The following is a 14,066-nucleotide window of genomic DNA, read 5'->3' as shown; positions in this document are numbered from 1 at the left end:
GCGGAGCCGAGACCCAGCAATGCTCTTCGCGCCGACTGTCCCCTTTCGGGGGGTCAAGGGGAAAAGGAACCGTTCCAGTTTTTTGGAGAGCGGCGTTCACCCTCCCGGGCCGCCGGCCAGCGCGGGCACGCGGGCAAAACCTCCTGACGGGGGAGAGGGGCGGCGCAGGAAGCGCGGTGACGAGCAGCATCCCCCACCCCTGCCGGACGGACGGACGGACGGGGAGCGGCCCCGCATCACCTGCGGCCCAGATGCCCGGGGAGCCGCCGGCGCCGCCGCTTCCCCAGCCCCATCCCGGCCGCCCGCACCCACCGCGGCGGGAGCTGCGGGGAGAATGGGGACGATCACCCGGAGGGGGAAACCCGCCCTCCGCTGCCCGGCGCCGCAGCGGGCGGCGCGGCTCGGGCCGCTCTCCAGCTGCCGTTAACGCCGGGCGAGCGGCACCGCGGCGCTGCTCGGCCAGAAGAGAGGCCGGGCGCAGCTCAAGGCCTGGCCGGGCGCAAGGCGCGGCCACGGAGCCCTTGTTCTGCAGGGAAACGAGCCAGCGCCGCAAACCCGCGCGGGCCGGTAATTAACGGTGGAAACGAAGCTCCCCTCGAGATGCCGCGGTGGCACGGCCCTGCCGGGGCGGCGGGTGCCGGAGAGCCGGTGCCGCGGTGCGCCGGTGCCACGTGCCGCCCCACGCGCGGTGCTTGCAGCCCCGGCTCTGCTGCGCGCGTGGCCCGGCAGCGTCCCTGGCCGGGTGTCCCTGTGGGACCGGGGCTGCTCCGGCGGGAGGGAGCGGTGCTGGACCCTCACCCCTCCCGGGCACTGCTGTGAACCCACCCCCTGCCATACGTACCCCCTGCCATACGTACCCCCTGCCATAGGTACCCCCTGCCATAGGTACCCAGTGCCATACCTACCCACTGCCATATGTACCCCCTGCCATACGTACCCCCTGCCATACGTACCCCCTGCCATAGGTACCCCCTGCCATAGGTACCCACTGCCATACCTACCCACTGCCATACGTACCCACAGTCATACGTACCCACTGCCATACTTACCACTGCCATACCCACCTGCTGCCATACGTACCCACTGCCATATGTACCCCCTGCCGTATGTACCCCCTGCCATAGTACCCCCTGCCATAGTACCCACTGCCATAGGTACCCACAGCCATACGTACCCACAGCCACACCCCGCTGTAGCTGTACCCACGTGCACCCTTGTGCAGATATACATACCTCCATCCATACCTCCCTGCAGACATCCCTACACGGAGCCATACCTATATGTAGATACACCTATGCCCAGCTATACCTACGTGCAGATGTGTCAGGCTCTACTTGGTGCCGATACACCCACGCGGAGCCAGAGCTACCTGCCGCTATACCTATGGCAGACATACCTACCCGTGGGGCCATACGCCGCTGCGGAGCCACGCCTACGCGCGGCTATACCTACCCGGCGCCATGCCCACACGCAGCTATCCCCTACGCGGTGACGCACGTACCTGCGGCTCTTCCTGCCGTGCCGGCGCCGCGGCTGAGCCGCGCGCGCTCCGTGCCGTAGGCGACGCCGCCCGTTCGCGCGCTGCAGGCAGCGCACGCTGCACGGGAGCAGCGCGCGTCCGGGCCGCTGCCGGGCTGGCTGCCGGCCAGCGCCGCAGGCGCAGTCACCTGCAGTGCTGCAGCACGAGGCGCGGGGAGCCGCGGCTCTGCCGGGGCGCGAGGGCGGCCGTGCCAAGCAGCACTGCAATTAGGCTGGGGCTTTGGGGGTATGGAAAAAAATTCCTGCGGCGAAGCAGACTCCGCCGGAGCCAGGAGCAGGGAGCGGCAGCGCACCTGCGGCAGCCGCAGCAAACCCGAGCAGGGTGCCAACGCCGGCGTCGCTAATGCCCCTCGCTGCGGCCATGGGAGCCGGCCGGGAGAGCCCTGCCAGCGCCGGCACAGCCCGCGCCACAGACGGTGGGGGACAGCGGTGCCGCAGGGGGCTCAAGAAGGGGATGCGGGGGCACGGCTGGGGTCAGCCTGCCTGAGGTCAGCTGCAGGCACGCGGTTACCGCAGCCGCTGCCGGTGCCAGCATCCTGAAATAGCAGCCGGCGCGGTGCGGCTGGGGAGAGCCGTCTTGCACAGCACCAGGGCGCATGGTGGCTCGGGGCGCGGGGACGCGGCCATTGCGGCGGGGGGGAACAAGGGCTCTGCGGCTCGCCACGGCGGCACGCCGGAGGAGACCTGCCTGGAGGCAGTGACGGCGGCTGCCATCACCACGGCACGTGCTGCTCCAGCAAGATCACCACCGAACAGCCGGGCAGCCTCGGGTGTATTCAGCAACTGGAGAAATGGGTTTTGCTGGGGCTGAGCTGCGGCAGCATTCGCGGGGAGAGCGCGGCAAGGCTCTTCACCTGCGCCCCAGGGCCGGGGCAGCCGCGGTGCTGGGTTTAATCAGCATGACGATAGCGTCCTGGCACAGCCCCGCAGCCGAGGCTCACCACGCCAGCGAGCCGGGGCTGCTCGCCCCGGGGATCCCACACGCCGTGCCGCCGCCGGGCCCCGGCTACGCCGGCACAACAGGGAGCTGGGCAGATCCCTTATCGCACATGCTTGGGCAATGACACGCCGCTGCTCGCTGCACCCAAGCCTTGCTCTGGAAGCACCGCAGGGCGATCCCCGACGCAGCGCCGGGCCCTCGTCTTTGCCGATGTGGCCGTCGGCAGCCAACGCCGCTGCCAACCCTGCACAGGGTTTGGTGGGGTCCATCCCGACCCCCACGACCGGACGCTGGCTGAAATGCACGTGCCGGGCCTTCTGCCGCCGCGGCAGAGCGGGCACCGCAGGTGCTGCCGCCGGCTGTGCACGGGGAGGTACCGGCAGAAGCAGGCAGCCCGTCGGCCGGCAGGGCAGGCAGCCTTTCCCACAGCTCTGGGCCAGCGGGCACGTGCCCCTTTCCGGCCTGGAACACCGGCACCCGCCGCAGGGCTCCTGCGAGAGACCCCTGGGAGGGAGGGAGGGAGGAGCAGCCTCCCCCCGAGCGGCGAGGGAGACGGCCCTATTAAGTCAGGGGAATGCAACATTAATTATTATTATTAATTAATGTCTTATTTTACAGTGCCCCCATGTGCACTAGGCGCCTTCCAGCACCGAAGGCGAGCCAGGGTCCCTGCCCGGCAGGGCTCCTCTTGCAGCTGCAGCCCGGCGCGGTGCCACGGCACGGCCGGGGCAGGAGAAGGGCTGCAGGAGCGCGGCCGGCTGCTGCTGGGCCCCTCTGTGCCCGTGCCGGGGGCCAAGTACGCTGGCTGGGGACCCCGGGCACTCATCCGGGCAGTGCCGGGATGCTCTCTGGGGCAGGCTGGGCCCCCCCCAAGGTCAACCCATCCTCGGCACCCGCCGGTGCCGGCTTTGGCGTGTGGCATTGGTCAAGCACAGGCTTTGGTGGTGCAGCTGTGCCCAGTGTGCGCGGTGTCGGGGGCAGCAGCGCGAGCAGCCCCACCATGGCTGGAGGGTCCCAGCAATCGCCCCCCCAGCTCCCCGCGGCTCCCCGGCACCCCCGGCACCGCCGGTGCCGCAGGAACCTGAATCAGCCCCCGGGAAACCTCACGTGTGTTTACAACCACGAGACTCGAAGGCGTCCTAATTGCTGACCCCTTGTACCCGCCGGCTGCTTTCCGAGCCTTCCCGGTGCATCGGTGCCCACCACCGGGCCCTGAGCATCTCCAGCCTTTGCCACTCAAGCGCCTCGCAGGGTGCCCCGGGGACGCTCCGGTCCGCGCTCCGCCCCGGCACCCCTCTGGCAGCCTCTGGCCGGGACAGGAACTGGGGGGTCTCTTCCCAGCCCCCCCAGCATGGGGCTGCTGTGGGGTGCTGGGGCGTGGGGCAGGGGTGCCCAGCCAGCAGAAGCTCCCGGCAACATCCCGGCAGTGCCTGGCGATGCCTCGTGTGGGTCAGGGCTTGCTGACACCAGGGGACCGGGGGGACATGGCTGGCACGAGCGTGGGGAGAAGGGATGGAGCGAGGGATGGGGCCAGCGGGTGCCCCGGGCTGGGCAGAGGGATGCGGGACCGGCCCTGGGTGGGAGCACTGGGCTTGTCACGGGGGCAGTGTGGGAGGGCCCAGGGTGGGTCCTCGCCGTGGGGCAGCGCCGTGGATCACTGTGGCTGAGCAGGGGGACACACAATGCAAGGTACAGGGCAGGTCCCCACGGCACAGCACGGCACGGCACGGCACAGCACAGTGTGCCTCAGCACCACGTGGCTGGCTCCGCACTGCACGGCTCGGCTCGGCTCAGCACTGCAGCACACAGCTGGCGTGGCTCGGCACGGCAGTGCGCGACTTGGCACTGCGTAACTCGGTGCTGCACGGCACAGCTTGGCACTGCATGGCACAGCTCACCACTGCCCAGCGTGGCTTGCTTTGGCATGGCGCCGTACAGCTTAGTACGGTACCCAACCAGGCACAGCTCAGCACGGCATGGCTTGGCACGGCATGGCTCAACGTGTGACAGTGCGCAGCTCGGCACAAGTAGACACTACCCCACATGGCACGGCTCGGCACGGCTCAGACCTGCACCACGTGGTGCTACGCTGCAGACTTTGGCTCTGCACAACTCAACGCCGCGCTGCATGGCACAGCGCTGCATGGCACAGCACTGCATGGTCCTGCTTGGCTTGGCACTGCTTGGCACAGCTTGGCACTGCTTGGCACAGCGCAGTACTGTGTGGTTTGACCCTGTATGGCACTGCGTGGCACTATTTGGCTTGGCACTGCACAGCACCATGCAGCTTGGCATGGCACTGCTCCAGTTGGCACTACACGCCACTGCACGGTCCTGCACGGCCCGAAACAGCATGAAACCACTTGGCTCGGCAACAGTCTTTGAAGTGTGGCATTGCATGGCGCGGCTCAGCTTGGCACGCGTGGCTCAGCACGGCACGGCCTGGCCAGCCTGCATGGCCCAGCTCAGCACTGCACGGTGCAGCCTGGCACACCTCAGCAGAGCATTGCACTGCTTGGGCTGGCACTGCTTGGCTTGGCATGGCACAGCTCGGCACAGCCTGGCACTGCTTGGCTTGGCATGGCATGGCTCGGCACGGGCTGGCACTGTTTGGATCCACCCCACGACGCCCAGCATGGTTCGGAGATGCTGGGCTCAGCCTGGCTCAGAGTGGCTTTTGCCCAGCACTGCACGGCATTGCTGGGCTTGGCTCGGCTTGGCCCAGCCCAGCTCAGCCCAGCACAACGTGGTGCGGCTCAGTTTGGCTTGGCTTGGCCTGGTCCAGCGTGGGTTGGCTCAGCATGCTCTGGCCTGGCTCGACCCAGTCTGGCCCAGTCTGGCCCAGCCTGGTTGTTCAGCTCAGCTGGGCTTGGCACTGCATCACCCAGCCTGGCTTGGCGTGGCTTAGCTTGGCCCAGTCCAGCCTGGCTTGGCTCGATACCACACAGCCCTTGACTATGCTTGGCTTGGCCCAGCCTGGCTTGGCTTGGCTTGGTCCGGCACGGTCTGGCTTGGCACGGCACGGCTTGGCACAGCACGGCTTGGCTTAGCTGTGCTCAGCAAGGCCCCGCATCGCCCGGGCTGGCCCAGCCCAGCCGAGCCCAGGCCCAGCCCAGCCCGGCACTGCCCGCAGCTCCTTTGGCCCCGCTCGGCCCCGGGCCCGGCCCGGCGGGGCTGCGCTGCGCTCGGCGCGGCCCGGCGGGCGCTAGGACCGCGCGGCGGGCGGGCGGCGGGCGGGCGGCTCGGTGCTGCAGTGGAGGCGGCGGCGCTGCGGGAGGAGGCCTCGCCGGGAGCGCAGCGGCGGCGGCGGCTCGGCACGGCTCGGCACGGCGCGCCGGGCCCGCACCGGCCCAGGTAACGGCCCCGCGGCGGCGCGGACACGGGTGGCCCCCGCGGCCCCGCGGGACGGGGCACCCCCCGCTCGGCACCCCCCGCCTCGGCTCGGCTCGGCTCGGCACGACTCGGCTCGGCACGACTCGGTTCGGTTCGCCTCGGTTCGGCTCCGTTCGCTTCGGTCCGGCTCCGGTCGGCTCGGCTCGGCCCGGCCCGGCCCGCAGAGCCCGCCGGGCGGCCCGCGCCCCCCGCGGCCGCCCCCCGCCCCGCTGTGCGTGTCCCCCGCCCCGGCCCGGGGGGCGTCGCGGCGGCGGGCGGGGGCTGCGGCGGGGCCGGGCCGGGCCGGCCCGGGGGGCGCAGCGCCGGGCAGGAAAACATGGCAGCGGCCGGGCCGCCACCCGCCGGGCCGGGCCCGCCTCGCCCCCCCCCCGGCCCCCCGCGGCCGCCCCCGCTCCCGGCCCGGCCCCGCTCGGCGGGGGGGCGGCGGCGCGGCCCGGCGGGCCCGGCCCCCGCGGCGCCGCCGTGTCCTTGAGCGCCGCGCCGGGCGGCTGAAGGGCAGCGGGGGCCGCGGCCCGCCGCGGGGCTGCCCGGCCGCCCGGGGGGCGACGCGGCCGGCGCGGCCCCCCCAGCCCCATCGCCTGGCAGCAGGGGCCCCGGGCGAGGCCCCCCCCCCCGGGGCCGCTGGGGGCCGGGGCTGTCCCCGCCGCGGAGCGGGGTCGCTGCCCGCAGCCCCGGGGGGGCCCGGGCTCGGCTGGCGCCTGCGGAAAGTTGTTATTTTTTGCACCGAAAACGCCCCCCCCGCGGGCAGCAGAAGAGCCGCAGCCCCGGGCGGGGAGGGGGCGGCGCGGGGCAGAGGCCTGGCAGGGCGCTGCCCGCCCGCTGCCCGCCCGCTGCCCGCCCGCGCTCCGGCTCCCGGGCCGGCGGGGCCGCGGCCGGGCCGCCCGCTCGCTTCCCCCTTTCCTCCGTCTCTATGTTTTCTCCCCCCGCCCGCCCCCCCGCCTCGTTTTTGGGTGTTCGTGAACCTGTGGGCAAATGAAATTTTCCTCTCCGCTCAGTTCCTCTTTCTTTATTTCTTCCCTTTGTGTGACGTAGACGGTGTCACCGCGGGATTGGCGTCCGGTGCTCGCGCTGCTGCGCCGAGCGCGCGGTGGCAGGAGCCGGCCGCGACAGCGGGCGCCCGCGTCCCGCCCGGTCGCACCGGGAGCTGCGCCCCTCGCCCGGGGACGCCCCTACCGGGAGACCCGCACCAGCAAAGCCCGGGAAGCCGGCGGCCGCGGGGAGCCGGAGGCGAGTGGATGTCGTCGTACCCGGCGGCTGCTCCCGGCAGCTCCCGCGCCTGCACTGGCCTTTCGTGCTGAGTCAGCTCGAAACTTCCTAGCGGGAGCCTCTTTTCGTGACACGCAGCGCCCGCCGCCTCTCGAGGAAAGGCGGGATGCCGGTGCCCGCGCCGCTCGTCGGCTGGCGAGGCCGTGGCCCAGACGTTTCCCTGGCTGCCTACGTGACCGCCGGGCACGGGCGACGTCCATGCCTGAAATCCGGCAGCGGCCGCTGCTTCGCCCCCGCTTTGCCACCGGAGCTGCCGCGGAGCCGCCACCCCACTCCCCCGGGCTGCGCCGGGGCGGCCACTCGGGGACCTTCAGGTGGTGGTTTTCTCGCGGGTATTTTTAGGACTGCACATCTGCGCGTCCCTGCCCGGCGCCTTCCCACGGGCTCTGCCTTGCCTGCACCGCTGCCTGCGCCGCTGCCTGCCTGCTAGCCTGCCCCGGGCAGACTGGGCCGTTAGCGAGCGTGCGGCACCCTGCAGCACCCAGCGGGGAAAACGTGTGGGCTTGCCAGGTAACTGCCGGCACGTGTGCATGTGTGCCAGGACACGCGTGTGCCAGGTGCACACGTGCCCCGGTGGCTCCGGCTCCATGGGAGGAGCTGGTGGTGTTTGGGCGTGCGGTTTTGCGGGGACGGAGATGGTGCCTGCTCTCTGGTTTGCTCCGGGCCCCGCTCGCCTTTGAGGCCGTGCATTGGTTTGGGTTTTTAACATCGTCCGAACTCCGACCGGTGCCGCCGCGGCATGGGGATTCACGGGGTCACACCGGGTAAACTCGCCCGGCAAGGGAGCCGGGGCCAGGAGGGACGTCGGGCCGAGCCGCCGTCCCGTTTCCCCACCACGCTCCTGCCGCGGGGCTCGGCACGTGCGGGACTGCGCCGCCGCCGGTTGGGCCTGTTCCCGCGGTTAACCGCCCTTCCCAGCTCGCAGCCCGTACCTGGCTGCCAGGTTGAAGGGCCCCGGCGCCCCGGCGCAGCTCCCGGCCCCGCTCCCCTGCCAGCTGGAGGGTTTCCATGGTGCCCGGGGCTCTGCCCGCAGAGGCGCTTGCTCACCGTAATCACGTCATCTCTCGGCCTTTTTTTTCCCCCCGATAAGCTGAGCACGCCGAGCTCCTCGGCCGCGAGGCGTTCCCGGTGCTCCGCAAGCTCGGCCACCGCTCCTTCGGGAACCCCGCCGGGTCTGCACCGTCCCGCCTGCAAAATGGCGCCACGTCCCGGTGCCGGGGTCTCCGGCCCTCGGGCAGTTTCATCCGAGCCCGGCCCTTGCTGGTGCTCCCGCTCTGCACGATCTGGCTCTGTTTGGGGCTGCAGCCCGTGTTTCGGTTTGCTCACGGCACGGCTTAGCAGCGCGGGGCCCTGCATCGCTCCCGGGGCGCGGCGCGGGGCCCTGCATCGCTCCCGGGGCGCGGCGCGGGGCCATGCATCGCTGCCTGGGGTGCAGCATGATACCGTGCGTTGCACCCTGGGGTGCAGCATGGGGCTGGCTCAGTGGTGCCCACCATCCCGGGGTTCCCGCTCCGCAGCAGGGCTGTTTTTGGGAGCGGAGGGCTCCTGCTGCAGGCTGCACCCCAGCGCTCGCCGGTGCCTCGTCCTCTCGAAACCCCCCTGGGACCCGGCAGCGGTTCCCGGGCGGCTGCGGCAAGGGCAGGAGCCGCTGCACACGCGGCCGGGCGGCCGGCCGCTCCCCTGCCCACCACGTGCACCCCGAGCAGCGTGGCCAAATATTTTGCTTGTAAGTTATAATTATGGGGGATGAGGTCAACGCTTTGCCCGTGACGGTGGTTTCGGCGCAACCGTACATCACCGCTCAGCTAAATTTCAGGCCCCGGGGGGACGCCCACCGTGTCCCCGGTTGCCCCTGCCAGCAGCACCCACGCCGCGGGGGGGGGGGGGGGGGGGGGCTGCGGGTTCGGGGAGAGCACCCCGCCGTGAGTCAGGGGTGGGGGGCGCAGGGGGTGGGGGTGACTCACGGGCATGGCTCCCGTCCCCTCTGAGTCAATCCTGAACTTCTTCCTCAGTGCTGGGAGGGAGGAGGAGGAGGAGGAGCGCGGCTGCTCGGGGGTGGCGGTGACTCAAAGTGACAACAACAATAATAATACGCTGCGGCACTTGTCACGGGAGAGGCGTTTGGACGGGGTCCCTCGTGCGTCCCCAACGCCTTCGGCGTTGGGGACGCACGAGGGACCCCGTCCAAACCCGGTGGGTGTCACTGCGCCGGGGGATGCTGCAGGTGGGGTCACGTTAGGACAGGAGGGGGGGACTGCAGTGAAGGTGTCACCCGCCACCGGCATGGGGGGCTGTCGGGGACCCCGCTCGCCGTCACCTAAAATGGCCGTTTGGGTTTCTGCGGGTTCCCGGCTGCAGCACGGCAACGGCAGGCGCCAGCGAGGTCCCTAAATATAAAAAAGGCGGGTTTTTGCTGTGTGGTTTTTTGGTTTTTTGTGTTTTTTTTTTGTCAACGCCGCGTGTCTCATCCATCCATCGCAGGTAACCTACTTTGAAACGCCTCTGCCGCGCGGCGAGCGTGACTCGCCGGGGCCCTGCCGTGCGGGAGCGGCATGGCGCGGGTTGGGGCTGCCGGTTCCCCCGCTCACCGTCAGCCGTAAGGTCAGCCCGAGCGGTTAAATAGGGAGGCAGGAGGGAACGTGGCGAGTCCCTCCCCGCGCTTCGGCGGCGCGCGGCGAGCGCCGGACGAGGGTCTGTCCGTCCCCCCCCCCCCACCGCTGCCACCGCCGCAGAGCCGCCGCATCGGCGAGGGGATGCCCCGGTGCTGCGGGAGGAGGGTCTCGGCGGCCTAGCGTGTGGCCGCGGCACCGCAGCCCCCCGTCCCGTCCCAGCCCGCCGCGGCGGGCGAGCCTCGGCCGGGTAAGAGCGCGGGGGAGCGGGGACGGTGACGGGGGCCGTGGCCATACCCGCACGTACCCTCCTGGCGGGGCCACGCTCGACCCGCGGGGCTGGCGGCGGGGCTGGGGGCGCGGGAGGCAGCCGGTGCCGCCGGCTTCTCCCCGTCTTTGTTCGGCGGCCGCCGGCCCGGGGCTGCCGCGGGGTTTCTACGCAGCCCAACTATTTTTAGTGTGTTTGGAGACCATGTTTGCTGGAAGCGAATCAAAGCTCGCGAGCTGGCCCTTCGGCAGCGCCAAGCGGGGCGGCTCGCGGCCGCGCGCTCCCCGGGCACCGGGGATGCCGGGGGGGGGGGCAGTGCCCGCACCCCGGGTGCTGTCGGAGGGACCCCGGTGCGGTGGGGCTGGGCTGGGGGGCCGGGGCGGTCGAGCCATTTCCTAGGGCTGCGGGGAGGTGCGGGCAGGCGCCGGCAGCAGCGCGGCAGGGCAGCGCAGGCAGGGACCGGGGACAGCGGGGACACCGGCACCCGGCAACGTCTTTGGGTGCGGGGGGACACCCGCGGGGGGGCTGGGGCACCCCTGCCACGGAGGTGCCTGGGTGCTGCCGGGTGTCCCCGGGTGCTTCTTGGCGGCACGTGTCCTCCTGTGCCAGCAGCCGGGGCTTTGCCGAGGCACAGCGTGGCGGGAGCGGGACTGGGGGGCTCCGCCAGCCCCGGGCCCACGAGCAGCACCCCGGGGAGGCAGCTTACCGGGAGGGACATGGGGCCGAGGTGCCACACCGTGCTGTGCCAAATGGCGTGCGATACCGTGCCGTGCCGTGCTGAACAGCGTGCCGTGGTGCTGGTGGTGCGGCGGCTGCCGGACAGGTGCCCGAAGCGGCGGCGTGTGGGTGCTCGGGGCGCTCGGTGCCAGCCCCGGCCCCTCGCCAAGGGGCACGGCGGTGCCCAGGCTGCCGGCGCGGGGCAGAGGCCGGCCGCGGCAGGGGCCGGGGAGGCTCCGCGAGGAGCGGGCGCGGGCAGGCACTGCGCGGCACAGGGCTCGGTGCCCCGGGCTGGGGCTCCCCCGGGGCTCCCCATGCTGGTGAAGGAGAGGGACGGGGAAGCCCTTCCCCAGCTCCCGTCGGCTGGCATGGGGCTGGGCGGGGGGGCGCAGCCTGCCCCCGGCACCCCGTCCTGCCCCCAGCACCCCGTCCTGTCCCCGGCACCCCATCCTGCCCCCAGCACCCTGTCCTGCCCCCGGCACCCCGTCCTGTCCCTGGCACCCCCAGCCGCATCCTGCACCTGCATCCCACGCTCCCAGCTTGCACCCCCAGCCTGCAACCCACACCCCACGCCCCCACCCCCCCCGCGCCTGCACCCCTGCCCGCGTCCCACCCCGGCCCTGCCTGCGAGAGGGGCCGCGCTGGGGGAGCCGGGGCAGGGACGGCCGCGCTCCCACCCAGCTCCCACCCCCCGGCCCAGCACCCAGACCCCCCGGGGGTCCCCGTGCACGCGGCAGTGCCGCTGCGGGGCTGGGGGAGGCTGCGGCCCCCCGCCCCGCGGGCAGCCCCCCACATCGCGGGCAGCCCCCCGCCCCGCGGGCAGCCCCCCGCCCCGCGGGCAGCCCCCCGCCGCGGGCAGCCGCGGGGACGGGAGGAACGTGCCGGGTTTTGAGTTCCCGTTCCCAGCAGCGGCGGCCCTGCCCGCCCGGCAGCCCCCCACCCCGCCGGCTGGGAACGGGCTGCGGCTGGAAAGCTCTAGAAACAAATTGCAGCTCCGGTGCCAAAGGCAACAGCAGCCTCGGCCATGGCTAATGCAGGCAGCGTTTGCCATAGCAACAGGTGCCGGGGCTGCCGCCGCCTCCGCAGCCCCGCGGGGCCCTGCCTGCGCCCCGCACCCTGCCCCGGGCGCCCGCACCCTGCAGGATGCGCCCCGCAGCCCGCGCCCCGCGCCCGGCAGCCTGCGGGATGCACCCCACCCCGCGTGCCCCGCGCTCTGCACCCCACGCCCTGCGCCCCGCGCCCTGCACTGGGCGCCCCGCGCCGTGCGCCCTGCACCCTGCACTGTGTGCCCTGCGCCCCGCGCCCTGCACCGTGCACCTTGTGCCCTGTGCCGTGCACCCTGCGCCATGCGCCCCGCACTGTGCACCCTGCACCATGCACCCCGCGCCCTGTGCCGTGCACCCCGCGCCCTGTGCCGTACACCCCGCGCCGTGCACCCCGCGCCCTGCGCCGTGCACCCCACACCCTGCACCGTGCACCCCGTACCCTGTGCCGTGCACCCCGCGCCCTGTGCCGTACACCCCGCGCTGTGCACCCTGTGCCCTGCGCCATGCACCCCACCCTCTGCGGTTCACACTGCGCTGGGCACCCCACGCTGCACACCATGCACTGCGCGCCCTGCACCCTGCGCTGTGCAACACCCCCTCTGTGCCTTGCACCCCGTACTGTGCGCCGCGTACCCCTTAGCGAGCACCCTATGCACCGCGCACCCTGTGCCGCGCAGCTCACGCTGGGCGCCCTGCGCTGCGCACCCCGCGCCGCGCACCGTGCCTCCCGCACCGCTGCAGCCGGCACCGTGCACCCCGCGCCACGCACCGTGCACCCCGTGCTGTGCACCCGCAGGCAGCGGGGCCGGGGCTCGGCCGCCGGCCGGGGGGGATGCCGGGGCCCAGCCCAGCCCAGCCCGGCTGAGTCAAGGCTGTGGCGTGTTAATAATTGCCGGGGCCCGGGGCACGGTGCGGGGGGCGGCGGGGCCGGCGCTCACCCCTCACCCCGGCCCTCTCTGCTTCCCGCAGGGGCAGGAGGATCCAGGCAGGCAGCGGGACGCAGGGGCTGGCCGCGGGCGACGGCTCCCGGACCCCCTCCTCGGCGCAGAGAGCCGGAGCGCGGCGGCAGCGGGGTCCGCTTTGGTGCTGAAGAGGCGACGGTCCCGGGCGCCCGCGCTCGCTCCCCAGCATGCCGTCCAGCGGGACCCTCGACGCCAGCAGCCCCGCTCCGGACCGCGAGGCGCTCGACACGCACAAGGTAGGGTCCCGCCGCGGCTCTGCCGGCTCTCGGCAGGCGGGGGGCTGCCGGGGGTCCCTGCTCGTGCCACGGCCGTCCCCGTTGCTCACTCGGCGCCGCTCCTGCCGGCGCCGGGGTGGCGGTGGGCTCGGCGGCCTGGCTCGCTCCTGGCCAAGGCTGGCTGGCAGGCGTGCGGGGAAGGGGCCACGAGGCCCCCTCTGCCGCATGCCAGCCCCGCTCCCCCCTCGCCGCCGTGAGGAGCGCGGAGCCGCACGGGGGGAGCCTTGAGTTGCGCCGGGATTAGCACGGATTGAGCTATTCCTGGCGGCGGCCAGCGCGGGGAGGGGACGGGGAAGCAGAGACCTGCTGTCACCTCCCGGCAGCGGCCAGGGCCGGGGCGAGCGCGGCCACGGGGAGGGGGCTGCCGCGGTGGCAGAGAGCACGGGGTCTGGGGGGCTGCCCCGGCTCCAGGGAGGGTGGGCGGTGGGTGCGTGTCCCAGGCTGTGGGGCAGTGGGAGAGGGACGTGGGGCGTGCATCAAGAGGTGGCCCCATAGCCTCGCCCCACTGCCGGGCTCGAGCCCTCGTGCCAATCCTGCTGCCTGCTGACGGGGGCCCCACCGGCTGCGGGCGTCGGGGGTCCCTGCCCACCTCCCGCCTCCCCATGTGCAACGCTCGGGCGCGGGGGGGAGCACAGTGGACGCTCGCCTTCTCTTCCGTGGCCCCGGCGGACGGTCGCCCTTCCCCGGCACGTGTGCCCCCCGCCTCCCCAGCCGGAGAGCAGCTCGGGGCGGGGGGCTGCCCCCCTGCCTTCTGCGCGGCGCGGCACGGCTGTGGGACGGGGCGAGGGGCTGCACTGGGCTGGGGGAGGCCTGAGCCGGGGCGGGCGGCAGGCTCTGACCGCATCCCCGGTGCTCCCTGGCGTCCCCGCCGTGCGAGGACACGCCGGGCCGGTGCGGCGGCTCCCGTTGCCGCTGCCAGCAAAGGCATCGCTCGGCGCCGAGAGAAGCGTCCCGGCGGGCGCGGGGGCAGGGCCTGCCCCGGTCAAGGCGTGGGGCCCGGGGCCGGCGGCCAGCTGGACGCCGTCCCGCTGCGGGCAGCGTGGCGTCGGGG

The 14,066-nt window shown here is 72.8% G+C and overlaps 1 protein-coding gene across 1 annotated transcript in view; it reads left to right on the top strand.

The window, feature by feature from the left end:
• Positions 1 to 12,907: 12,907 nt before the first annotated feature.
• DNMT3A (DNA methyltransferase 3 alpha) overlaps positions 12,908 to 14,066 on the top strand; it is a gene marked incomplete at its 5' end in the record, with an annotated part of 37,247 nt that continues 36,088 nt past the window's right edge. Inside the window, 1 exon segment of the mRNA XM_081998189.1 lies at positions 12,908 to 12,976. Within this exon segment, the coding sequence (XP_081854315.1) occupies positions 12,908 to 12,976 (69 nt within the window).

This window comes from Phaethon aethereus (assembly GCF_964289735.1).
Source record: "Phaethon aethereus genome assembly, chromosome: 3".
Lineage (NCBI taxonomy): Eukaryota > Metazoa > Chordata > Aves > Phaethontiformes > Phaethontidae > Phaethon > Phaethon aethereus.
This window is presented reverse-complemented; position numbering and strand designations above follow the sequence as displayed.